General features: G+C 42.9%; 1 protein-coding gene across 1 annotated transcript in view; it reads right to left on the reverse strand.

The window, feature by feature from the left end:
- Positions 1-26,541, reverse strand: part of LOC139804803 (mucin-6) — a 40,727-nt gene that overhangs the window by 1,414 nt on the left and 12,772 nt on the right. Inside the window, exons 9-34 of the mRNA XM_071762422.1 lie at positions 26,412-26,532; positions 25,469-25,607; positions 25,202-25,306; positions 24,780-24,852; positions 24,375-24,512; positions 23,270-23,431; positions 22,685-22,779; positions 21,914-22,046; positions 21,094-21,343; positions 19,872-19,924; positions 19,672-19,781; positions 18,758-18,909; positions 17,701-17,842; positions 17,124-17,234; positions 16,565-16,750; positions 15,910-16,149; positions 14,841-14,997; positions 13,980-14,123; positions 13,405-13,467; positions 12,385-12,432; positions 11,351-11,533; positions 10,030-10,290; positions 9,412-9,459; positions 8,819-9,052; positions 7,251-7,682; positions 440-542 (exon numbers count right to left, since the gene is read on the reverse strand). Of these exons, the coding sequence (XP_071618523.1) occupies positions 440-542; positions 7,251-7,682; positions 8,819-9,052; positions 9,412-9,459; positions 10,030-10,290; positions 11,351-11,533; positions 12,385-12,432; positions 13,405-13,467; positions 13,980-14,123; positions 14,841-14,997; positions 15,910-16,149; positions 16,565-16,750; positions 17,124-17,234; positions 17,701-17,842; positions 18,758-18,909; positions 19,672-19,781; positions 19,872-19,924; positions 21,094-21,343; positions 21,914-22,046; positions 22,685-22,779; positions 23,270-23,431; positions 24,375-24,512; positions 24,780-24,852; positions 25,202-25,306; positions 25,469-25,607; positions 26,412-26,532 (3,883 nt within the window). The remainder of the gene's footprint in view (positions 1-439; positions 543-7,250; positions 7,683-8,818; positions 9,053-9,411; positions 9,460-10,029; positions 10,291-11,350; positions 11,534-12,384; positions 12,433-13,404; positions 13,468-13,979; positions 14,124-14,840; positions 14,998-15,909; positions 16,150-16,564; positions 16,751-17,123; positions 17,235-17,700; positions 17,843-18,757; positions 18,910-19,671; positions 19,782-19,871; positions 19,925-21,093; positions 21,344-21,913; positions 22,047-22,684; positions 22,780-23,269; positions 23,432-24,374; positions 24,513-24,779; positions 24,853-25,201; positions 25,307-25,468; positions 25,608-26,411; positions 26,533-26,541) is intronic.

The following is a 26,541-nucleotide window of genomic DNA, read 5'->3' on the forward strand; positions in this document are numbered from 1 at the left end:
AAATAATATCCCTGAATTACAGTACTAGGAGAACAGTGTTAGACAACTGAAATGACATCTATGTGAGAAATTTCTTATTTTGCTATCTTTGCTATTTTGAAAGCAGTATTTGTAGTCTGACCTTTTCCATTAAAAAAAAAAAAACACAAAAACAACCCTAAAAATACCACAAAAAAACAACTAAAAAGCCCCCCAAAGCTGCAGCATTGATGTCTCTTTTTAAAGAAGACTTAGACAATATGACTTCTTTATTTAATATTACTTTAACTTCCTCTCTAGCATTTCTTGTGAGCTGCAGTGCATTGCTGGGGAAATGCCAACCACATTTTTTCCCTGAATTAGGAAGGAGTGGTAATTGATAAATATTGGTAATTACAGGTGGTCAAATAAGAAAAAGGAACTAACTTCAGTACTTCCCCATTTTCTCAGCTGTCCTGACCTTGTTGAAGAGGGACAGAATCCTTCACAGCTGCTTAAAGTCACATTGGTGGGACAGCCCTTGTAGGTGATTTGCTCTTCATACTGGAGTTCTCTACAGGTGCCTGTCAAATGTAAAAAGAAAAAAATTAGAGCATAAATTTATCCTGGTCTTGAGAGACCCCAGTAACATCTTGGAGGTGAGGAACACAGCAGCAGCAGGAGGAGGTTTTAACCAGGCCCTGAGGAGGCACAAGGGAGTTACCCTGGAGGGAAACTGAGGTAATGCAAACTGCTGACAAATAAGCAAAATATTCCTGGTAAGAATATAGTGAAAATTCAGTCCATCAGGAAAAAAACCCTAATCCCCTGATGAGAACACAGAAATGTAAATGAAAGAACCAGCTGGCTAGTTCTGGTGGGGTTATTCCCAGCTCACAGACTTTGTAATAGATTTGCCTTATTTGGAAAATGCTTAATTTACTAATTTTGAGGATTTCTATATAGACAGCCAGAAGTTCACCACTTAAATGCCTGTTCAGAATTGATCTTTCCATAGCAGATAGAATGCATAATGCTGCGTAGCAGGTGATGGTTTCTATGTACTGATCTTCCATTTTCTCCTCATCTGAAGCCAAGAGAATAAGAATTTTGTGAAGCAAAAAGATGACTGAAAACACAGATTTTCCAGTGAGTTTGAGGACTGTGTTCAGAGTTAATATTAAGGAGAACAAAGATGCTGGATACTGAAAAGACAACTTAGACACCTCTGACACTGCTCCTGTACTGTGCTTTTTTAGCACATTCAGGTTCCCTGCTTGGGAAAAGGTTGTGGGTGAAAGCTGAACATTGCTGTGGGGAAGGCTCAGTTAATTTTGTAGTTAATTTTTGTTAATTTTGTAGCAGGAATTTGGGAAGCTGTCATTGGAAAGTAAGACATTTAGTAACTGGAGAGGAGGCTGAGCTACTAAAGTTGTATCTCATAAATGGAGAGCTAGGACAATATTTAACTTTTCTTTCTGGACTGAAAGATGTTGTTAATACTCTGCAAGACTGAAAAGTATGAGAATTGCTCAGTTTAGGGTTGAAAAATGTGCAGGGAAAGAAAAACACCTTGTTTGCTTGTTTCTGAATTCATGAAATAAATACAGGGAGAGACAACTGCAAGGAGTAAACCCAGCAATGGGCATGTTGGGAAGACACTGAACTGCCTTGCTCTTCCTTGCTGCTAGATGTGAGTTTCTGGTTCAGTTGTTCTGATTTTAACAACCAAAGGGAGGACTGTGTGAAGAAATGGCATGTGTGTATGTGGAACAATTTTGAACACTTTCCAAGATAGAAAGCTGCAAATATTTCTGATCTATTTATTAAGCAGGGTAGAAAAGGTCAGGCTGATTAGGATTGTGCACATCCCTCCTAATTCCTGAACAAAATAAGGCAAATGAAGGATGTAACTTGGTGGTGGTGGAGTTGTACTTTCTTTGGGAACTGGGAAGCACAGAAAATGAGAACAGTACAAGTGGCATATGGTAGAGGGAAAGAAAATAGGAAAAAAGGCAGTGTGGAGTGGCTGAAGTACACTTTCCAGATAGTTTCTCCTTTATGTGTTGAACTCTCCCAAAGGAAAAAGTAAAGGAGCTGAAAATGAGGTTTTAACTCTTTTCAAACATTGGTTAAAACAAACACAAAAAAGATCCAGACAGGAAACCCACCTTCCACTCCCAGTGGTACATTGAGTGCCTGTGTCATTCTGGGTTATTCTTACACAGGTTAATCCATATTCTATGAACTGTGGAATGAAAGCTCCTGTCTCACAGTTTGGTTGCTGTGAGGATGCTGGGACACTGGAGCTGATGCCCCATCCTGGATGTGTTCAAGGCCAGGCTGAGAGCTGTCCTAGTTCTGGGTAGGTGAGGCTGGAACTAGATGGTCCCTTCCAACCCAAATCCTTCTATGAGTCTAAAACAAGGCCTCTGAGACTCAGACTACAGTTTAAAATGTACAGGTATTTCTTGTACATCAGCACCCTGACCCCATAGATCCTAAAATAGGACAGCTCCATTTGAAACCAGTAGAGAGGATGTTGCTCTGTCTGCTTCCCTTTCCATGAAATTGTGCAGAGATTGTAAAATCTGGTGTTCCTTCAGCTAAAATGGATTTGGTTCTAATTATGCTCAGGAGCCAAAAAAAAAAAAAAATCACTATACCTTGAAAACTCCTCTGTATCCCGCAGGGGAGAGCAACAAATGCTTGGGTGTACAGAAAGAGTATGAGAGAGCTGTAAGCAGGACTGCAGGGTAAGTCAAGAGTTACCTTTTATTTGGACAGGTTCTTTCTTAGGCTGCTAAACTGAGACTAATATTTAAAAAAACCTGATTCTTTAACTTTGGATATGCAAACTGTCAGCCTCCTTAACTCACACTTCTTAATGTTCACATCCCTATGTAGCAGGAAACCTGTGTTGTAAAATCAAAGACCTCAGACAAGTACTGCAGAAGAAACACAAAAAGAAATGGAGCCAATGCATAGAGGTGATATCATAGCAAAAAAACCCCACAACATAATAGAAGAAATGACAGTAAGGATGTGCATAAACCAAAAACATGGCACAAGAAATGAGGTGGCTGTACTTTACCTTTTGGCAATGGCACAACAGAAGACAAGGATGCTGAAAGTAGAGAGGTGAAAGCAGATGATGTAGTGTGGGGAGTTGTCAGTGTCCTGGTTTCCAAAGAAGTCCTTTCAGGTGACTCTGTAGAAGCAGCAGTAACAACACTGGGAGTAAAAGTAACTGTTGTGGATAAAAGGGTTGGAATAAAACTGGGAGTGGACTTAGCAGAGCTACTGGTAGGAACTGCCACTGAGGAAGTTTTGCCATGTGGACTGAATGTGATGTTTTCAGAGGAAAAATATGTAGTGGAACGAACTGAAGTAGAGAGGGGCAGAGTAGGCTTGGGGCTGGGGGCTGTGGCCCAGGTGGAGGAGAGGGTGGAAGTGGTGGGAGCTGGGAGCTGGGTGGTGCTGAGAGGGCTGCTGGGGGCAGGGGCAGAGCTGGGACTTGGAGAGGTCCTGGTCAGGGTCAGGGGTGTGCTGCTGGCAGGGGTGGCCTCTCTGGAGACAGAGGTCTTGGAGGTGGTGCTGGTGGTGGTGGAGGTGGTGGCAGTGGTCTTCTGGGTGCTGAGAGGTGGCAGCACGTGGGGCAGGGTTGTCTCTCTGTGGGTGAAGGCTGTGGGGAGGAAAGCAGAGATCAGCTGAGGGGGCAGGAGGGGAAGGGAAAAGGGGAAGAGAAGAAGGGAAGGTAGAAAGGGGAGGGGAGGGGAAGGGAAGGGGAAGGGAAGAAGGGGAGGGGAAGGGAAGGAGAAGGGAAAAAGGGAAGGGGAAGGGAGAATCATCCTGGCAGTCAGAAATCGTTCAGCAGTAAGAAAGGGGAACTTTGCTTAAGTGATTATCACTCAGTGAGCTGGAGGTGATACCCACACCACAGCTCAAGTGCAGATGTGCCAATACCTGCAGCATGAGATATAAACAGGAGGAGTTGGGAGCTATTCTGCACCAGGGAAACCAGGACTTAATTGTTATCCTGGAAACCTGTTGGGATGATTCCTGCTGCAAGGGATGGCCACAGGCTCTTCAGAAGGGGCAGGCGAGGGGATGGAGGTGGTGGGGTGGTGTTGCATGCCAAGGAGTGGTTTGCATGCCTGGAGTACAATGTTAGAGACACCAAGGCAGGGTGTGTGTGGGTCAGGCTCAAGGGGAAGGCCAGTGAGGCTGCTCTCAGAGTGAAACTCTGCTGCAGAGCAGCTGACCAGGATGCAGGCACTGACAAGACATTTTTTCACCAGCTCAGCCATGTCTCATGTTCAGTAGCCCCTGTTCTCATGGGGGACTTCAGCCTTCCAGATACCTGCTGGAAGTACAACCCAGCAGGAAGGGGGCAGTCCAGGAGGGTTCTGGAATGTAAGGATGACTTCTTGTTGGTGAGCACTGCCCTGCTAGACCTGCTGCTTAGGGCTGGTGGAAGATGTGGTGCTCAGAGGGTGTCCTGGGCACAGCAACCACAATACAATGGAATTTTCAATACATTCTGAAATTAGGAGACTCCTCAGCAAAACCTCTGCCTTGGGCTTGTGGAGGGTTGACTTTGGTCTGTTCAGGACACTGGTTCAGACAGTCCCGTGGGAAGGAGCCCTCAAAAACAAAAGTGCCCAGGAAGGTTGGGCTTACTTTAAGAATGAAATGATGAAGAGCAGGAGCAGCCTGTCCTGTGTGCTGAAAAATGAGCAGGCAGGGAAGAAAACCAACCTGGGTGAGCTGGGACCTTCTGCAAGAACTCAGAAAAAACTTATGAGGCCAATGGGATGAAGTTCAACAGGACCAAGTGCAGGGTCCTACACTGTGGCCACAATAACAGCAAGCAGGGCTACAGACTGGGGAAGAGTGGCTGAGAGCAGCCCAGCAGAGAGGGACCTGGGAGCACTGGGTGACAGCTGCTTGAACAGGAGCCAGCAGGGTGCCCAGGTGGCCCAGGAGGCCAGTGGGGTCCTGGCTTGTATCAGGAATGGTGTGGCCAGCAGGAACTGGGATCTCATCCTCCCCCTGTCCTCAGGGGGGACCTGATCACTCCCCACAACTCCTGCAGGGAGGTTGTACTCAGGGGGGGTCTGGGCTCTTCTCCCAGGCAATGAGTGACAGGAGGAGAGGAAGTGGCCTGAAGCTGCCCCAGGGGAGGTTTAGGTTGGGTGTCAGACAGCACTTCCTCAGGGAGAGGGGGATCAGAAAGCTGGGAAGAGCAGGCAGAGCAGTGGGGAGGGCAGGAGGGAGCCTTACTGGGCTGTGAGGAGCTGGGCCATGGTGAGGATGCAGTGGAGGAGGGAGAAGCAGCAGCAGGTGAAGGCAGAGGGCTGGTTTGGGCAGTGGAGGGTGCAGAGGACTCTGGTGCAGGAGACTCAGTTGGAGCACTGCTCCTCAGGGCTGTAGGGGTAGGCTTGGGGCTGGGGGCTGTGGCCCAGGTGGAGGAGAGGGTGGAAGTGGTGGGAGCTGGGAGCTGGGTGGTGCTGAGAGGGCTGCTGGGGGCAGGGGCAGAGCTGGGACTTGGAGAGGTCCTGGTCAGGGTCAGGGGTGTGCTGCTGGCAGGGGTGGCCTCTCTGGAGACAGAGGTCTTGGAGGTGGTGCTGGTGGTGGTGGAGGTGGTGGCAGTGGTCTTCTGGGTGCTGAGAGGTGGCAGCACGTGGGGCAGGGTTGTCTCTCTGTGGGTGAAGGCTGTGGGGAGGAAAGCAGAGATCAGCTGAGGGGGCAGGAGTGGGGAATGGGAAAGGGGAAGTCAGAAGAAGCCCTGGGTCAGGGCTTTGGTCAGGAGCAGCAGCCCTGGTCACACTGGTGTTGCTGAGGAAGAGGGGGCAGGGGGTCTCTGCCTCCTCCCCACACTGCTCAGACACAGCTGGGGTCAGTGTGTGTGCCAGGTCCTGCTGGGGTGACCCTGGCTGGAAGCTTGGATGCTGAGCACCATCCCAGACACTCACCTGCTTTCCTCAGGGGGAATGGGGAGGCAACCAGAAAGGCAAAACCAATAAAAAAACCAAAAACCCAACCCCCCAGCCCAGGAGCATCCCAATACAGTTTCCAGTAGTGAAAACATTAAAGGAAAAGGCAGCCAAAGCTCAGCCAGGAGATGATGCAAAGGCCATCACTCACCTCCTCTCACTGCTGCCCAGTGCCCAACCAGTCCCTGAGCAATGGATCCTCCTCCCCCTCTAATCTGCCCCAGTGAGGCCACATCTGGAGCACTGTGTCCAGTGCTGGGCTCCCCAGACCAGGGAAGACAAGGAACTCCAGGAAAGAGTCCAGCACAGGGCTATGAGGACCATGAGGGGACTGGAACATCTCTCCTGTGAAAAAGGGCTGAGAGCCCTGCTCTGCTTAGCCTGGAGGAGAGAAGGCTGAGAAGGGATTTTACCAGTGCTGATAAAGAGCTAAAGGGGGGGTGCCAGATGATGTGGTGGTACCCAGCCACAGGGCAAGGGGCAACAGGCACAAAGAGAAACACTGAGGGATCTGTCTGAACGTGAGGAAAAACTTTACATTGAGGGTGAGAGAGCTTGGGACAGGCTCTCCAGTGAGGCACTAAGGTCTCCTTCTCTGGAGATGGTGCAAACCTGCCAGAATGCCTCCTCTTCTGGGTGAACCTGCCTGACCAGCGCTGTTGCCTATCTGATGTCCACAAGTGCCCTCCAACCCCCACCATTCTCAGATTCTACCTTGGACAACCCCCCCTGACCCTGGTTTCCTGCTCACTGTGACATTCTGCAGTATGCAGTGTCTCCCTGGTCACTCACTTTGGGTCAGCTCTCCTGGCTCTCTCCCTGACCAACCTCCTGCCCACTCCCAGGCAGGCAGCAGGACAACCAGGCAGCCTGGGTGCTGTGCTGGCACTGCTCAGGAACACCTAAAGCCTGTGTGCAGCCTCAAAACCCTCTTGGACACACATCTGCAGCACAGCCCCAGGCACCCTGCTAGGAATAAAAATCAGCTGCATCCCCAGCAGAGGCAGTGGGCAGGCCCAGGAAGGCACCAAGGCTCAGGTGGCAAAGGGAGGGCCAAGACCTTGAGAAATGTGCAAGTGGAGGATGGATCTGGGGAGGAAGGGAAGGAAGGATGGAAAGAAGGAAAAGAAGGAATGAAGGAAAAGAATGAAAGGAATGAAGGAAAGGAATGAAAGGAATGAAATGAAAGGAAAGGAAAAGAGAAAAGAAAAGGGAAAAGAAAAGGAAAGGGAAAGGGAAAGGGAAAGGGAAAGGGAAAGGCAGAGCAGTGGGGAGGGCAGGAGGGAGCCTTACTGGGCTGTGAGGAGCTGGGCCATGGTGAGGATGCAGTGGAGGAGGGAGAAGCAGCAGCAGGTGAAGGCAGAGGGCTGGTTTGGGCAGTGGAGGGTGCAGAGGACTCTGGTGCAGGAGACTCAGTTGGAGCACTGCTCCTCAGGGCTGTAGGGGTAGGCTTGGGGCTGGGGGCTGTGGCCCAGGTGGAGGAGAGGGTGGAAGTGGTGGGAGCTGGGAGCTGGGTGGTGCTGAGAGGGCTGCTGGGGGCAGGGGCAGAGCTGGGACTTGGAGAGGTCCTGGTCAGGGTCAGGGGTGTGCTGCTGGCAGGGGTGGCCTCTCTGGAGACAGAGGTCTTGGAGGTGGTGCTGGTGGTGGTGGAGGTGGTGGCAGTGGTCTTCTGGGTGCTGAGAGGTGGCAGCACGTGGGGCAGGGTTGTCTCTCTGTGGGTGAAGGCTGTGGGGAGGAAAGCAGAGGTTGATTGAGGCTTAGCAGGTAAGAAATAAGGGTGGGTGTTAAAGTCTTGGGTTTGGGGCTAGAAGCTTTATGGGACTTTATGGTGTAGGAAATCTAGAGCATTTCCCTCATACTGTGAGTTTTTCCAAGATGAATTGGTGGGTTCCTGCTCCCTCAAAGCATCTCATCCTTTCCTGCTTCTGGTAAGTGCAGGCTTGTTATGGTTTTGAAGGATATCCTGCAGTTATTTGTGTCTTCCTCCTTTGCCCTGGAGCTCCTCAGGTGGGAGGATGTCTCAGCTTTCATGTGCATTTCCAACTGTCTGTGCTTTGCCTCCTGCAGACTTTGCTTCCATAGATGCAAGGGAGTGCTGAGGCTACTGAAGTGACAGGCACTGCCCATTCATGATTCTTTCTCCTCTCCTGACCAGAGCACTCAGAGTTTACTGCTTGGAGTCTTAGCTCTGGTTGGCTCCCTTGCTACAAAGAAAGGGATGAGAGAAAAGAATGGCTGAGGCCTTGGAGGGATTCCAGACTAAGCATCTTGTGGCATCTCCCCAGATTAGGCTGTCAGCAGCAGGAAGACAACCCAGGTGTTTGAAGCCAGCTTTGTCTAAGTGGGAGTACTTCATCCTGAAGCTTAGGGTACCCCTTCTTGCCAGCTCTCTACTGGTTGCTGTTCTGTAGCCAGGGCCAGCATAAGCCATGGAGGTGGCACTTGTCTACCCACACTTGTCATGGGTGTTCCAGGGCCTGGGTATTCACTGGGTGGATAATGTATTCCTTGACTGCAAACTGTCCTGAGGTGTAGGTTGGAGATATGTTTCCAGCCTTCTGTTACCCTCACCATGGATTCTCAGGGCAGCACTGTAAGGGGAGGGGAGGGTGTGTTAACTTCTCTCTGAGTGCCAGTCCTAGGGCAGGAAACAATGGATGTTTGTACCCTGATAACCCAGAGCCAAACCCATGAAGTGTGTCCCCTCCAAGGGAGGAGGACCTGCCTTGGTCCTGGGAATCACACAGGAGCTCAGAACAAATACAAAAGCTGAAGCCTGTGTTAGACATGCTGCTTCAAAGAGAATGATGGGAGCAGGAAGGAGCTGGCAGAACAGCACAAAGGGCCAGAGAGAGCCTTACCAGGATGTGATGGTCTCAGCCTTGTCAAGGACAGAGCTGAGGATGGGGCAGAAGAGGATGAGGCTGAGGTGGCAGGTGAGGAGCTGGGGCTTGCAGATAATCCTTCCAGTAGGACTTCTGGGCTGCTGGCAGGGCTTGGGACAGAGGTGCTGCTGGCTGGAATGGCTGGGGTGGTCTTCTGTGTGATTAGGTGCTGCACTGGGGGTGGCTTTGTTGGTCTTCTGTGAGTGACAGCTACAGAGAGAAAAGCAGAGGTTGATTTAGGATGGTAGGGCAAGAGGGGAAAGCAAAGGAAGTGGGCAATTCCCAGGCAGAAGCACCAAGGCAGCACCTGACCCCACTAAGTGGGCAAGAAGAACAAATGGGCCAATGGCTCCCCCCACCCGAAAAAACATGGGGCAAGAACTGGGCCTGGAGGGTGCTCTCTGGTCATCCAGCACCCCCTGCCCTTCCTGAAGCTTCCTGAGGAAAGAAGACCTGCTCTGGATGTGCACATCTCCCCTCCAAGGCATTCCAGAACATCATCTGGGAAAGCTTGGGTAAGTGATGCAGAATCTTAGGCCAAGGGCACCTCTCAGCTCCCTCTTACTCACCTACTGGGACCTGGTGGAGCAGAGTGGTTGCCTGAGTTCTCTCACTCTCTGTAAAGTACAGAAGAATGGAAATAAGTAATGGGTGGGAGCTGGTCAGGTTCCTTGTTAAAGTGAGCTGTAATAGTTCCTCAGAGGAAGCTCTAATTACTGGCACAAGACTCAGCTTCTGGTGTCAGTCACTAACCTGGCAGTTAGTGCCAGAGAGCCTCAGAGAAGATCATTCAACTTAGCACATGAGGTACCTGACATCCCAATTTTCTTATTCTTTTTTTTTAGGAGCATTTGTTACAATGGCTCAGGGGAACACATGTTCTGCAATCTGTGAGTTTTCAAGAACATAGTTTGAAGCACAGAGATATTGCCTAAATTTGGAGGAAATGTAGACTACGGCCTCAAAGAGAAATGTGAGGTTTGAGATGAAATTTGTGTGTCAGATACTTGCTCCATTGGCAAGACACATAAATTTCCATTTTTATCCCAGTTCTTCATCTCCTTTCCTACCTATTTGCAATGTCAGGACAACTTGTAGGAATGTTTGGGGTTTTATAAGGAACACACTGATACATCAGTCTCGTGAGTGATGGTTTCACCTGGCAGATGTCAGGAAGAGGTATTTACCTGCTGTTGTTAGCTCAGACTTGCTGGAAGCTGTGATTTGAGACACAGATTGAGTAGGTATTGGGGTGGTTGTCATTTCCCTTTTGATAGTTGTCTTGAGAAGTGGTGTGCTCACTTTCTCCATCTCTGTAGAAGCAGGAGCTGATGAGGTGAGAGGTGTGTGTGTTGGCTTCATGGAAGTGGTTCTTGTAGAGGTGGTTATGGAAGGGGGAGTGATGACTGTAGTCATGATTGCTGTGGTAAAAGTTGATGTTGTGTGTTCTTTTGGAGCAAAGGTAAATAGTAAAATGTGAATAATCTATTCAGTGAATATTTGAATATAGATGAATTATGAAGAAGCCACCCATACCCCAGAGACACAGTTTTCCCCCTTGGTGGTTTGAGTATCATCTATATCATTGTCTGTTTGTATTCATGTTCTCATGGCATTGCTGAATCTTTCTCTACTCATGTTTCTTTTCTATTTTCTCATATATTTCTTTGTTCTCATTTTCTGTATTTTTTTCTGTATTGGATAATTTTTATATAATTTTTCTATGAAATTATCTTATGGGCTAAAGTCTGCCTGGGCTTTGCCCAAATGACAGCTTCACTGGCTATTCTTATGGTCCAAGTTGGCCAGTTTCAGCTTTGCATAATTAGCAAACAAAATAACATCAGACCATAGCTCTTTCCTTGTCCCTGTGCACAAATCTGTCACAATGGCAGCCTTTGAAGTTGTATTTTGATTTCTGTGGGACCTCTTTTTAATTCTTCTTTCCCTCATAGCCTGAGTCTAGGAAGACTTCTTAGTTGAGGTGCATGTTGGTGGGAAGCTAAATTTTATTATTAAGTCTCCACAAGCCACAGAATCAGGAAGGAATTTCTGTTGGAGTCATCCTCCTGAGAGCAGGACTCTAGAATCCTGATAGCTGTGTTGTTATGCTTTGGAGCTGGCTCATATTATTAGTTAACAGGCTGGGTGCTCCTTGAATATAACCAAACCAGTTGTGGAAAAGAGTCTGCAGCTGAGCTCATAAATTCAAGTGCAGCTGAGCTAGCTTACTGCTTATAGAGCTTCTACTGTGCTTCTCAGTTGATGCAAGTGATTTTTCATTTTACTGTTTACCCAGTGCCTGTATCCTTTCTTTCTTTGCACTTCCAGTCTATGCTTCTGAACACTCCTGGTCTGCAAAATCCCTTCTGGAATCCTGCTTTGCCTACTTCATGATTTGGAGTCTTAAATATGGATGTTGAGACAGCTTGCAATGCTTTGAAATCTCAGTGATGTATAGAGTGAGTTTACTACTATTTTTTTTAGACAGTAGCAATAAAAACCTACCAGTTGCTGACTTAATTGAGACAAGAGGTGATGCTGATGAAGACCTTGGAACTGTGGTTTTTGAGGTTATTGTGGGATTTATGGTCTCAGTTGATACAGTAGCTCCAGAAGAAGGAATACTATGTACTTTGGGTAGGGTAAGTGCTGTAGAGCTTCTTGTGACTTCAGGCTGCACTGTTGTTACTAAGAGAAAAAAAATCAAAATTAAAGGGTAAGACATGACAATGTATTTATAACACACCTATGTAAATTGAAAAATCTTTTTGAAGTAAAAACACTGAATAACTATTAGTAGTAACTCCTATTAAAAACCATTACCTTTTAGATTAAACATTTCAGTGAAATTATCTGTCTTATCCTTTGGTATTACATTAAAACAGAAGTTTGAGCAGAACCCTTAAATGTTTTTTTTTTTCTTCATCACTTTAATGCAAATTTGACATCAATACTGCAGAGCAGCGGAGATGGAATTGCATTTTATTATTCAGACAGTCAACAGTGTAACTTTTTCCCAATACCATCTCTCTGCAGGAAAATTAGTGGAATTTCTATCAAAGATCAGTGTAATGAAGCTTCCCTTCCTGGATCAGGCTTTGGGGATTTGCAATACTCTGTCATATATTTCCATGAAGAACTTCTTAACTGTCCTAAGAGTTATATGGCCAGTCACCATTAACAACTGTGATGGAAATTTTAGTGAGATTTTGTACACCATAGAAAGGGTTTGTTTGAAAAGAACCATTAACAGCCTTCCAGTCACTCCCCCTGAAAGGAGTGGGACATCTTCAACTAGATCAGGCTGCTCAGAGCTCTGTCCAGTCTGACCCTGAATATTTCCAGGGATGGGGCATCTGTCTGTCTGTTCTTTTGAGAATTCTAACACATTTCTCTGAAAATTTTCATGATAATTATCTTGCCAAGTTATTTTTCATGATTGTATCTTAGGCATTTGACACTGGTAGTGAAACTCTCTGATGCCCCCATAAGAACACATCAGGACATACTCATCAGTTTCTTCAGCTACAGAAACCAACCTGCTGAAGGTGCAGATGTTTCAGGTGTGGTGCTAATGCTTTCATCTCCTGTTGTGGAAGGGTAGAACAGGTTAGCTTTGTGAATAAAAGCATATTAAAATATTCCATATAAGGCAAATTTCAGATATGGTTCAAAGGATTATGTTAGTTATTTCTGAACAGGCTTCTTGTTACATATTTCAATGGAAAACTTTTTATCAGTGGAATTACACAACAACAAAAAAATCAATATATCATAATAATGAACACAAGTAGGCTTTTGATAACTTTCTTGCAATTTTTATGCTTAAGATCATCTCACTTTTCAGGAATAATGGACACGTGGGAATGAGAACTCTAGATGAGAGAGATCTGAGTTACACAAGTTGTGATTCTTTAACGTGAGACCAACTGTTCTTGAATTTTTTTCATCTGCATGAAAATCCAAACTGTTCAGCAAGAGTCTATCCAAACCATTATTCAGTAAGGTAGGTTTTCATGGAAATAATATAGTAATAAAATTCAAGTTAAACTAATTTAAAAAATTAAAAATCTCTAAAAATCTCTATTTGCCAAGTAGAGTCCATTGCTGGGTATGATCTTCTTGGCTGTTTTCTCTTTTTTTTTTTTTTTTTTTTTATATGAAAGGTGTTGATAAAATCTGAGCCCCCTGGCTCTGCTGGGGCAGCCCTGCATGCAGATCAGGACAGCAAAGCACTGCCAGGAAAACCCACATTTTGAAAAGTACAGGTGTACAACAAGTGTAACTTTTCATGTTGCTAGCTAAAACTCATCAGAGTCATCCAGCTTTTCTGTAACATTCCCTACCCTCAGCCTTAATTCTTTTCTTTATTTGCAAATGAAGTTTTTGCACACTAGCAATACAGCAAGAGGGTTCTTTTGAGGGAAGGTTGTGTTTGGATGAGCTCTCATTATTACCTGAGAACTACTAGGAAAAATTCCTTCTTTAAGAAACCTTCTTTAAGTGTTGCTTTCTAGTTACTGGAGGGAGAGAGAACACATATACAGGCAGCTGCTTACCACAAGGCAGGCATCTTAACTTCTCATGGTCAAAATACTCATCACGAGAGCAGTTATAGCAGCCTGCAGGAAGGGGAAGAGCACTTTTTGTATTGCTCAGAGAACAGCAACTAATGTATACTCTTTACAATCTAATATTTTACATTTCTGCTATTAAAAATAGTTTTGATTGCAACATCAGCTATTCAGGTAAGCCTTTCCAATGTCACCCTCAGAAGAAGGGTCTGTCCATGTGGTAATTTTTTTGGTTTCTCAACTATATCCACTTGTCTAATAAAAATATTAACTGCTCTCTCTACATGTCTTCATACCTAATTGCATCATATTCTTTTGATACAAGTCACAGAATTTATCTACAGGCTAGGCTGAGCTAAATATAAAGCTTGGTGTAGCACAGGCACTGAATTGGTTATGTATTTAAAGCAATTGTAGGAACATAAAGTTCAGCAAAACTGCTTTAAAGAAAACATCAATTAAAATACCATTGTTTAACTGTGATATGGCTGATTTTAAAAAACAACACTAAAATTATGACTGTGTTACTGTTCCCTCATCACACCAGTCCAGCTTATTACCTTCAATGTTGACATATTTGTAGTTTTGATTTGGGCAATTACAAGGCCTGTAATGCCAGATGCAGTTGTCATTGTTGTAGCCAGAGGAATAAACACCACCACTTCCTGGTTTTTTATGAGAATTGTAATACTCACAATAGACAGCTAGAAAAGGGTAGTAAGAGAGAAATCAGATTTTTTAAAACCAATGGCATGATATTTTTAAAAGTACTAAAAGGAGGACAAAATAAATAAGCAGTCTAATTAAGAATTTTGTCACAGAATTATTAGCTTCTGATGTAATTTGACATTTACTCTCCAGTAAAGTCAGTTTGCACTTAGCAGGCATTCCCACAATTTTTAATGCATGATATAGTGAAATGTTAAAAGATAAATGAATGCTGCAGTTGTCATCTCTGATGTAATAACACACTCATCCTCTTTGTTCCTCTGTATGTGGTGTTCTGGAACACCTTGATATCTTTTTCCTGTTTTTACAGTGTTGCAGCCAACACAGCTGTCTCTGTTTCCTTGACATCCACACAGAATACTATTTCATCATAGCTAAAGCAAGCCATATAATTTCATACTCCCTCTGCTGACAAACTGGCAGTTCAGTGTACAGCAGCAGCAGAAGCAGCAATCTGCCTTCTGTGACCGCATTATTTTCTCTCATTACTCCATAGTAAAAACTGATACAATATTTTGGTTTGTTTAGCAGAAGTGCTGAACTACAGATTTCTGAGCACTCCAGATTTCAAACCCTGGGTGGCTGAAGTGAAGCGTAGAGAAAATGCAACTCAGCAGGTGCTTATGAAGCCAGCAGCTGTCTTGTCACATCCCCACAGCCACAACAATGAAAGAGACCTCAGAGGAACTCACGGCAGAACTCGGGGGTCCTCCAGTCAATGCAGACCCCTTTCTCCAAGCAGGCCATGGCATAGACTGCAATGGCATCACACATGCACTCACAGTCCCCTCCCACATCACAGCCACAGGAATCCCTGACACAGGCTTCATAATAGGGCATCCGATTCACCTGGGGTGGAAAGACAAGTCAGGAATTTCCTGGGGTTCTTGAAGAAGGTGTTTTTTTTTTTTCCCCTGGGCTCAACAACAGCAAGTGTGAGTGGCTGCTATTTCATCTGAACACTTTCCAAAGTAATTGCAGTCCCACTTCATCAAAATCTTTCAGCAAGATCATAGGTGTCTCCACACCAACAGCAGAAGCTGATGATGTTTTGCCAGATACATATTTTTAAAATCATACTGTTCCTCAACATGTTATGCACAGGCAGCTAAAAAACCCCAGGCCCCACATCCATTCAGGCACTAAGTTTTTCTGCTGTCCCTATTCCACTAATATGTGTGAACACTGCAGCATTATTCACATTTCTCTTGTGTTTTCACCTCCTGAAAGTGGAGATTTTCCTCCAGAAGGCCTGGTTCTGATGAACCTTGAGATATTCTCATTTCCACAAGGTGGACAACTTAAAGCAAAAAGGAGAGTTGATGATATCTTGCTTTTGAGCTGATCTGCACCTTTTGGGTAATGCTGTTGAACTGTTGATGAGAATAAGGGTTTTCAGGCTTTTCTTTAGTTCAGTTTTCTAGTAAAGGCTAAATGGTTTCAGAAGAATATGCAGTAAACTGATCATCAGTTCCAGGCATCATCAACAGAATGACTAACTTCTGATGCTTAATTCTTTATTATTTTCTCACTCTGATACTTTTAATTAGTCAATGCCATACTTAGCTTTTGTGCTTACAAAAGAGCTGCTGAGGTACAAAAAAGGAAGGATGAAGATTTAAAGAATGAGAGCCATAAAATATTTAATATCTATTTTATTAAAACATATTGGGGAAGAGAAAATAAGGTGTAGGAGTATGAGTGTTTTTGAAGGATACAGATTATGCCTATAAATAAAATGAAGAAGAAATCAACTCCTACCTTGTTGTGACAGGCAGAAAAGACTTGGCTGTTGATGATGGAACATGTCTTTTCTGCCCATGCTTTACGATAAGGGTTCTTGCTGCAGGGGTCCACTACAAAGTAAACATCCCCACAGAGAGGATTCTCTTTCCAAGAATTGACAAATTCCAACTCATTTGATGCCACATACTTGCTCCGAGTTTCAAAATCATCCTTCATATTGCCATTATAGTTCCCACACAAACCACAGATGGTTTCCTAGATGAAAGGAAAGCAGAGGTGTCACTTTAGCCAGTTACAATCACTGACCTTCCCCTCTGATATCTGACAGCTGCCCGTGCTTCAGCTGTGAATGTGATCTACAGACACTTTGTTTATGAGGGTCTGTTCATCAGGGGATGAATGTGTTTGCCTCCAAATTGCAAACTGTCATCACTGAGAGATTCAATTCAACTGTGCAGTTGGATAAAACACAAGCACTTCTCTCAAAAATGTCCTCAATGGAGCAGGGTAAAAAAACAGCCTCTAGTGAAAGTCTCTGCTGTTTTGGAGATAGTGAAAATGAATTGCTTGTAGCACCTCTGGAAAACCTTTGGCATCACAGAGAAAGCCACTGTTATCAAACCTGCAGGTCACAAAGTGACAGTGTCCTGAGGAAGCTATTCTGTAATACCTGTGATTCTCTGGAGATCTTGATGAAGAAGTTCATGTGCTTATTCCAGATGAAGGTCATGTTGTATTTTCCTGGGATAATAATATCAAACATCAGGTGCAGGGCATTTGTTTTCACCTTGTACTGTACTCCAGGATTTTCCCCAGAAATACTGAAGGTTTCATCTCGCAATATGAATGTCAAGTTCTGGAAGGAAATTTATCTGGATGTTATAACTTATCAAGTTTCAGTGTTTTTCTTACTCTGTGCCATGTTGCCAAAGACCAGATACTGTGCTACAATGGACTGTCCTGACACTCCCATCTATTTTTGAAAATTCATGGCAGTCAGGTGAACTTCCTGGAAAAAGGGAAATATTGCACCCTTTTTTCAAAAGGGTAGAAATAAGGACCCTGGGAACTAACAGTCTGTTATCCCTAGATTCAGAGTTTATCTCTAGATTCAGCACGTATTTTCACTTACAAGTCATCACTGCAAAGACATGGCTAAAGCTTGAAAAGGCAAAGAAAGAGGCTTAAAATAATTATTTGGCTGTATAAGAGCAGAAGTGAGGTCTTACCCCAAGGTAAAGGCGGATGGATCTGGAGCAGGTAACCCCTGATTTCCCACAGATGACATTCTCAGTAACAATTTTGAAAGAGGAAACAGGTCTACTAACACTGCAGCCATCCTAAAATAAAATGAAAAAAAACCAAACCAAAAACCAAACCAAACCACAAAAAATACAAACCCCGTGGAGATTCTGTCTCTGAAGTCTTCCAGTTTAAAAGATAGGAGCATAAAAAAATGAAGTTTAAATGTGAACCCAATTCTACCTGTTTTGGGAGGTGATTTGGTAGTCAAACTGACATCACTTTCCTAAAAGACATAGTTGGCTGGTATGGAATACATAGGTATGAATGATTATTTAAACATGTTATTAAATGCAGAATTGTTTGTAATTGCACCCCAAGTTTTGAGAAGTCTTTTCATCTTAAATGTTGAAATAAGGGGAAAATATAAACCAACATTGTTTATAAAGATTCAAAGTGCTCTATTGGTTATAGATACTTCCTAGATATTTTCATTAGTCATTTAAATCAAGCTGTTTCTTGATGCTAAGATACTACCAAAATTAGCAGCAAGAGGCAGATTACCATGGCTAAGATGTATTCACAGTTGCCATCAAACACAAAACGTTGCCCATCAAAGGTGGTGATGTGGCCTTCTCCATACAGGTTACAGGTTGAGGAACACTTGGATTTCTGAACACATTTCCATTTGCCTTTCAGACAAGTGCTAGGAGTGAGAGGAGAAACCATGCTCAGGGTTCAATGGAATTCTACCTGAACCTGCTTTCTTTGTATGCATGCACTTTTATAGATCAGGTGTTCATTTAATTGACTTCTGTACACTGTGACCTAGTTACAGCTAATGTGAGAACCTCAGCTGAAAGTTATGGACTGCCTAGAAAATGTATTCATGATAAAGAAAAAATCATAAGTAATTTTAGCTTTTTTTTCTTCTCATGAAAGAAAGAATATAAATTGGATTAATTTTGCTTTTAATGAGAACAGATGTCACTGTTCTGTGTAGGTTGTGTGCTGTTGGTTGTTTTTTAATACTGGATTAGTAATTGGAAAGGGAATAATGTACTTGGAGAATACTGGTAATGAGATTGAAACAATCTTCTGTGGAGGTTGCTTTTATCTACAGAAAAGGAAGATTCTGCCCTTATCTTTATTTAGGGAGGTCTTATAATCCATGACCTCATGTAGGTTTCAGTTCCAGGCCCTGCTGGGTGCCCTTACTGCTCAATAAGCATGGGGCAGAAATTATCCTTGAAGCCAGTACCATGACTCTCATCTCTACAAACCCATGTACTGTGAAACGTTGAGCTGCTCTGTATCACCTCTGTGCTTTGTACTCCTTCCATTCAGCTGATGCCCTTTCTGATGCTCCTAAAAGGCTAAATAAAGGCTTTTGCTCAGGACAAAAGTTTTGCACAGTTTAGTGAAACAGAGGTGGTTGAGTCACCCATCCCTGGAGATATTTAAGGAATGTGTAGATGTGGCACTTCGGGGCCTGGAGATTGCAGGGGTTTTGGATTGTTTGCTTGTTGTGTGTGTGTATGGCTGGAGTCAGTGACCTCAGAGGTCCTTTCCAGCCATGACTGTTCTCTGATTCTGTAAAGGCAAACTGTGTGATTCTTACCAGCTCTCACATTCAGTTTGGATCTGTTCCCCTTTTCCATAAGCAAGACCACCATATTCACATGGACACTCCTCAGCTGGGACACATCTGCCATCAGGATTTTCATACATCCCATCCACACAGACACAGCCTGATTCACATTTAGTGGGTATCTGGCAGAGATCAGCAGATTGCAAAGTGAAAAAAACCAAAAACAAAACTGTGAGATGCATTTTATCTTCTATGTGAATGGTGTTAAGAGTCAACCTGTGCTAAAGTCTAGTTTTGACTTGCCTTCAGTTTTGTGATTTTTCTCATACTAATATACAGGCCAATTGAACCAGTTTCACTGAAACTCTAGGATGCACTGACTGTGGGAGATATGAAACACACCTGAAGACTCTGAAAAATGTACATTTAGGTGCTACCAACCTTTCAGACTGAGTACAACAGAAGCTAATTACAATTCTCCCAATTAGTCTGTTTCCCTAATGTAAAGGCATAAGACAACCCCATCAGCACAGACCAGAGCTCCACACAGTCCAGGTCTCCTGGATCTCATCACCACCAGCAGCAGATATTTGGGAAAGAATACAAGAGGGAGCATAAACCACATGTTCCATCAGTTTCCAGTGACATGCAGCTTATGGACTACCTGAGCCAGAGGTGACAGAATCCTTAATGGATTTAAATTCTATTTATCTAAAAGAATTTCATTAATCAATTCATGCAATTTAATTGTTCATTCATGTCTTGAATACATGCAAATTTTTAGTGTCCACAGTCTGTGGAAAGAAGTATGGTGTTTAACTGTATCATGTTAGCAGAAATATCTCCTTTTGTTTCACCAGAGGGAATGTAACCCCATCCTAAGGAACAGCCAGAACATTCTTCCTTCCTCAAGAGGAAAAATATCCCAGAGCTGTAAAACTCACACATTCAATTCCAGTAGCCAGCATCTGACAGGTAGGGGCACATGCAGCTCCATATTTGTTTTCTAAACTGTCAGAACATGATACATACTTCTTAGGAGCTCTGCAGCTTTCTAAGAAAAAGGGAGAAAAACAAAGAGTGGAGAGATTGTGAAGTAGAAATTTTACAATGTGTTTCTAAGTAAATCATATCAGACCCCTACCTGCAGGATTTTGAGGTTTGCCTGTGCAGCTTAGCCTCCCATTAACACAGTAGCTAGTGGGGAAAAAAAATTCTATTAATTTTTGGTTTTAAGAAATAATTTTTATGTTTTTCAAACTGCCTTCATGTTTCTAACCATTAGAAATGTTTATTTGTTACTGGCTCCTCCCCACCCTCCAAAATGGAACCTGAGTCAACTTGCCTCTCTTTACATTTTTGTACTATACAGTAATATCAGCTTGGGAAGTGAACAATAGGCCTGAATTCAGTTTATATGAATATAATTCACTATAACAATTGCCTGTCAAGTCATTCTTGATGCTTCCCAGATGCTGTTAACAAAATCTCTGAATAGGCATAATCAGATCTTACCTATCATTTCCTAATTTTTTCCTTATTTAATTTTTTCTTTTTTTTTTTTTTTTTTTTTTTCCCACCCTTAAGGTAAATCAAATTAGTTCATTTAAGAATCTTCATATTTCAGGAAAGGGCAAAAATGTAATGAAAAAGAAACCTTTGCTACTAAAAGTAAAGGAGACTGTACTAGTTTGGGCTGGAATGGAGTTAATTTTCTTTGTAGCAGCTCAGTGGTGCTTTGCTTTGGATTGGTGACAAAAACAGTGTTGATAACATGACAGCTTTTAGCTCTTGCTGAGCATTGTCAAAGCTTTCTCTGCTTCTCATGCTGCCCCACCAGTGAGTGGGCTGGAGTGCACAGAAGGGGAGGGGATAGAGGCAGGACAGCTGAGCCAAACTGACCAAAAGGATATTCTGTACTATACAACAACATCAGCAGCAATAAAAGCTCAGGAGAAAAAGGGAGGAAGGAGGGATATTTGTAGTTATGATGCTTGGCTTCCCAAGTAGCCATTGTGCCTGACAAATCCATGCTCCCTGGGAATGTCTGCACACATGCCTGCTGACAGGAAGTAGTGTAGTCACTCCTGAGCTCTGATTGCACGTTCTGGGTTGCTTGTTAATACAAACAAAGTTATTAGTTATTAATAACAAAGTTTAAAGTTATTAAAAACTCTTTCTTAACACTCACAAATTTTCTGACTTTTGCCTTGATGATGCTCTTCCACACTCAGCTGTGGAACCTGAATGTGCTTCAGTGGCTGTGTGGTGCTGAGCTGCTTACAGCTGTGAACCCCCAACAGAAACAGATGAAGACCCCTCCTCTCCATCCTCAGTCTGTTGAGCTTTAAATTTGACAGACTCACCAGGTAATCCCACCAGTTATTGTTGACTGATCAGGAAAGATGAACTTTCTTTCTTCTAAATAGCAGGGACAATGAGCTTTGGGAACACACTCGTTCTTGTGGTTCAGGTAGGTGCCTCTGGGGCAATGGCAGCCCTCCAGAGGGATGTCAGTTGTATGGCATTCCAGGGCTCTGTTGGAGAGTGACAGGCATGTCCTGTCACATGCCTGAGTGTTGTAGCTGAATGTTTGATTGCCAGTACAAGTAATGGCTGGAAAACAAGAAGGAGTGTGTGTTTAACTTGATCTGCTTACCTTGTGAAAGGTAACTGTGGCCATAATGTGCTGCATATAGTGTTCCATGCTTAATGCTTCCTATTTCTTCTCTTTTTTTGGATGTGGAGCTCTAGCAATAAATATTTCAGACCAACCATGTATCTGTTTGGAAATTCTCTGAAGGCTAACTGTCTTCTTGCTCCTTTTGTATCTTGGAATAAGATGATGAAAAGAGAAGCTTTGCAGAATTGCTGATGTATTTTCCACTAACTGTAAAACCTATGCCCATATCTAAGTTACATAATAGCCAAATCACATCTGCAACCAGAGTTTTTCCTAGTTCTTTCTCATCTTGCAGTAAGATACAGCTTTATTTGTCTGTTTTTTTCTATCACTTAATTATCAAGTCCTGGAGATATCCACATGCTCACCTTAAAACATGTGGGTAATCTTTTTTTATATAATGTAGTCTTATAATAACAATCCTTTTCTGAACCAGATGAGAAGGCTCAGCATGCACACATTCACCTGATGCCAGACCATGAAGAGTTGGTTTGGTTACTTACTACAATTGTCCATGCTGTTCCTCCAGTTCTCCAGGATTAGACCCATGGAGCTGCATGTTCTTGCATAGGATCCCAGAGCAGAACAAATGTAAGGAAAGGTCTCCTCATAATTACAGGCTTGGTAGACACATCTCTGAAACCCAGCACAGGGAGGGGGCTGTTATGGGGAGCAGATATTTGGAAGTGCTAAAGCCTGGGGGGGGTTTGAAAGATGTGCAGATGTGGTGCTTTGGGACATGATGGACTTGGGACTGTCAGACTGATGGTTGGACTTCATGGTTTGAAAGGTCTCTTCCAAGGGAAATGATCCTGTGCTTAATTGCAGAGGGAAGTCATGCAAAATGCATATTGCATAACTAAAACTAAAGAAAAAGAACTGTTTAATTGCCTGATTGACAGGAATAAAATATACTTAGTACCTAAAAGTGCCTTTTTTTTATTCACTGCTTTCAATTTTTAATTTTCAAAAGGGCTTGTGGAGATTGGCAAACACCATGTGCTCAGTGATGGGAAAATCAATACTTTGCATAGTTAAAGTTGTTGATATGGAGCACTGCACTATGAGCAAAAACACCTCCTGATCTGTAGGGATGGAACTGATGCTTATGAGCAATCACACTTGGAGTGGGGTGGAAACATAATTTTTAAAACCATACTTGTTCCTTGCCTTCTACTCATTACTGATCCAAATGAGTGGGATACTGCCTAGGAGTACATTCTGGTCCAGATTTGGACTCCATCTGTACAAATTCTGTCAGAATAATTTCTTACCTTGTAGAAAGGAATAGGGTTCACCACAGCATGGCATTTCTCAAACACAGTACCTTTCTTGGTAAGAATGGAACAATGAGTCTCAGCAGATATTTCTAGATAAAGTAAATCATGAAATTAAACACATAAAGTTAGGAAAAGCAAGTAAAAAAAAAAACTGTACACACTACTGTAGCTTGAACTACTACTATAGCCTGAACTATACTTTTCTTCAAACAGCTCAGTACAGCTTTTCTTTTTTTCTTTTTTTCTTTTTCAAGACCAGTAGCAATAGAAACTTAAGGTAAAGCCTGGATTTCAGACACTGAAATCACCTCATTGCTGAGTAAATCTAATGCAACCATGACCACTGCAATTTCATTGGAAATAATGCCAGAAACTTCTCATTCATTATCTCAATCCTAGATCTCCATAGTGGGATTTAATTAGCTTTCACTAGGAATGCATTTCAGAAATCAGAAACATCTTGTTGGTGATAGAATCTGTGATGCTCAATTGTCTCAGTCTCTGCTTCTCTCAAACTCTCTTACTCCCCTTTTAGAGATGCAGCTGGAGAGCTCAGTCAGGAGAGGGTCAGGTACTTACTGTTCAGCTGGCTCAAAGCACAGGGGTCAGTGTCACTCTCTAAAGCAGGAGGGCAATTCCCTGCCCTCCAGGAATCTACAAACAGGGAGGCTGTCCCTTCAGTGATGTCCATGCTGGTCATGAAGTCATCTGTAGTATCTCCATTGTAATTGCCACACAAACCTGAAAACATCAGAAATGCAAGGATGGCTGAAATTTAAAGAACATGCACAGAGTGGTGTATGTTTCATTCTGTAATAGTGAGAAAAGGGATCTGAAAATTGTACATGGGTTGTCAAGGAATACTGTAGGTCAGGTAGCCTTACTGTATACACATTCTCAAGTATAGCTTGTCCACTTCTATTCAATGAGAAGTTAACACTGAAGTTTTTGTCTTGTTTTTAGAAAAAAAAGGCTTTTTCAGTGGTTTGAAATCAGTAAAACAAGGCAAGAAGTACTGTTGCAGTTTCATGTGGTTTTCTATGTATATAAAATATTTAATGACAAAGAATATACATTTAGACCTTTTTTTAAAAAAAAAAAAAAAAAAGCTAAAGCTTCTCTGTAATTCCCCATAGATAATTACATTGCAGAATGTGCCTTTGTGGCTGATGTTGCTGTGCAATTAACAGACACATCTCCATGTGGTGCTCATCAGCTGAGAAGCATTTAGATTCTAAGGCTCATTGTGTTTCCAGTGATCATGCACTGTGTTCAAAGAACCACGTGCTCCAAGATGCAGAGACCACACAAACTGGTTTGTGTTCCCTTCATTGTGTAGTAAAGCATAGATCAAAAAAGGCACACACAAAATAGGAGAAGAACATTATATTACACATGAAAAATGTCAACCATCTAATTTTTAAATTAATTTAAAATTTATTAGCATCTAACCTAATTCTCAGCACGCTGGTTTTCCAGTACAGGTGTTTTTGTCATTTTGTGTTTTGTGGTTTGTTTGCTTTTTAATCCAGAGAAGAATCTTTATTCCTTAAAGGATGCATTCTAAGCTTTCAAAATTATACTCCCCACATTTTCTCCTTCATGTGGGGACTGGATTTCTCAAGGGTTGGACTTGATGAGGTCCCTTCCAACCCAGCTAATTCTATGATTCTATGATTCTTACCTAGGGTTCTGCCTTTGAATTTGGATCCAACTTTGACATATGCCTGGAATACTGGTGCTGTTTGAACTACAAGTTCCAGCCCAAAGGTTGTGTACATTTGAATGTACATTGAAGACTGTCTGAAAACAGTGATGTCTCCTAAAAGAACAAGGATAATTAGAAAGAGATTTTGCCACAAAGGATTTTGCAAAGTAGTTATTTTAATGTATATCTTAAGTTTTCTAAGATTCTTTCTACATGTCTGCTTCAACACAGAACACTCCATAGAGGGACAGAGGCAACAGGAAAGATTTTAACCTCCCTCTAAAAACTCTGCTATTGGCAACTGCAAGAGCAAAGATGTTGGATTGTATAAAACAGACATATAATGGAATTTGGACTTTACAGCTATTTCCTCTTCTTTACCTGATTTGTAAGGTAGCCATTTAAGTTCATCACTGTCAGTAAGGAGTTCATTCTGAGAAATCACAATTTTGTCCTGTAAGAAAAAGACACAGAATCAGAAGTAATTATCTGAATTATCTGTGCTGATGCTATTTCTTTGCTCTTTAAATTAAGGAACTGTATTGTCAATGACCTATAGAGTAGGAAAAGATTGATTCAGGCTTTTTCTCCCATGTTATTCCTTACTGCTGCCAGTTTTCACTTTGGAAATACTCCAGCTTCCTGAGTTGATGTGGTGATTGAGTTCATGTGTATGCATGAACTTGAACATATCTTCAGTATCTATCTCCCAAAATTTTTCATTTCAGGCTACTAGTAATGGCTTTTATTTGGATAACCTGGCTACTGAAATTCTGGATAGAACCTGCAGAAGGAATGTTTACCTTTGTAGAGAGGAAAATGACAGCACTCAGTGATGTCTCAGAATAAGAATAACCAGATTTTTCATATACAGCCATTAGGGTTCCATTGTGTGGCAGGCTGGAACTCTGAAGGAGAACAGTGAGAAGTGAAGTCTGTGTCAGAGTAACAATGATGTGTAGAATGAATGTATATCACAGGAAGCCCCTAGTTCACATTCTAATAGGAAACCAAAGACAGACTGAAATATATCTATTTGATGTTCTGTATTTCTAGAATGCAGAAATTACCTTCATAAGAACATAAGTGCAAACCCCATGGAACCTGTAGGATCTAGAATCAAACGTGGTGACAAAGGAGCCTCCTTCCAGTGAGCACCTTCCAGGGCAGGGCAAGTCTTCACAGTTCCACTGACCCATGGTACACTGACTGAGGAAAACAAGCAGTTCTGTGTCAGATAATTCTCATGCTGAGGCACTCTTTACCATCAGAGTATTTAACCCTACTGCCTGGAGGCTTTGCTCTAGCTGATCAACATGCAAAATTGGTTAGTGAGCACAGTGTGACACAGATACACATTCTGAACTGTCATTTCCATTGTGAAATTTCTTTGCTCAATAAAAACTCATCTACTTCCTAGTAATAGAAGATGCACTTTGTATCATGTTCTCCCTTGTCCTTTCAGTGCTTTGATTTTCCTCACATGTATCACTTGAAGTTGCTGAACTCTTGTACAGATTGTCAGTAAACTTTCCTGAATACATTCATCAAGAAAAGTGCATCCATTGTTACAGTTCTGAGGATCAAATACCATTATTCTTTTGTTTGCTTATTAGAATTATGATAGCAAGAGAAGACACAAAATAATTAATTTTTTGAAATAGTCTTAAGTAATTCCTTTCTGTTTCTAAGCATTGAATTTGCAGTTCTGATTTGGTGATTGGGGGAGTGCTGAAATTACCAGAAAGAACTTGCACGTTCTGGTTACTGGTTATGTACTGATTTTACCTCCACTTTCACAGAGGAGATGAAAATGTTTTCTGTGGGCTGAAGGAGCAGAAATAAGACACAACCATGTTCAGTTACAAATGTATGATTTGTGTCACTCAAAGAACATTCAGTGGCTATGGCAAGACACGTTTGCAGCTGCCCCCTGAAAAGTTGGGGTAAATTTTCCAATTGCTTGGTGTGGATTCTCTGCATCCATTCATGAAAGCTCCTGCTGCTACTCACCAGACCCTGCAGGCTGCTTTCATTGTCTCCCCAGGAGCAAAGGTTTTCCCATTCAGTGTGCATGGACACTGCTCCCTGTGAACACACGTTCTGTTCTTTGAGATGTCATCAAGAACAGTGCCTGAGGAAG

The sequence above is a fragment of the Heliangelus exortis genome, chromosome 18 (assembly GCF_036169615.1).
Source record: "Heliangelus exortis chromosome 18, bHelExo1.hap1, whole genome shotgun sequence".
Classification (NCBI taxonomy): Eukaryota; Metazoa; Chordata; class Aves; order Apodiformes; family Trochilidae; genus Heliangelus; species Heliangelus exortis.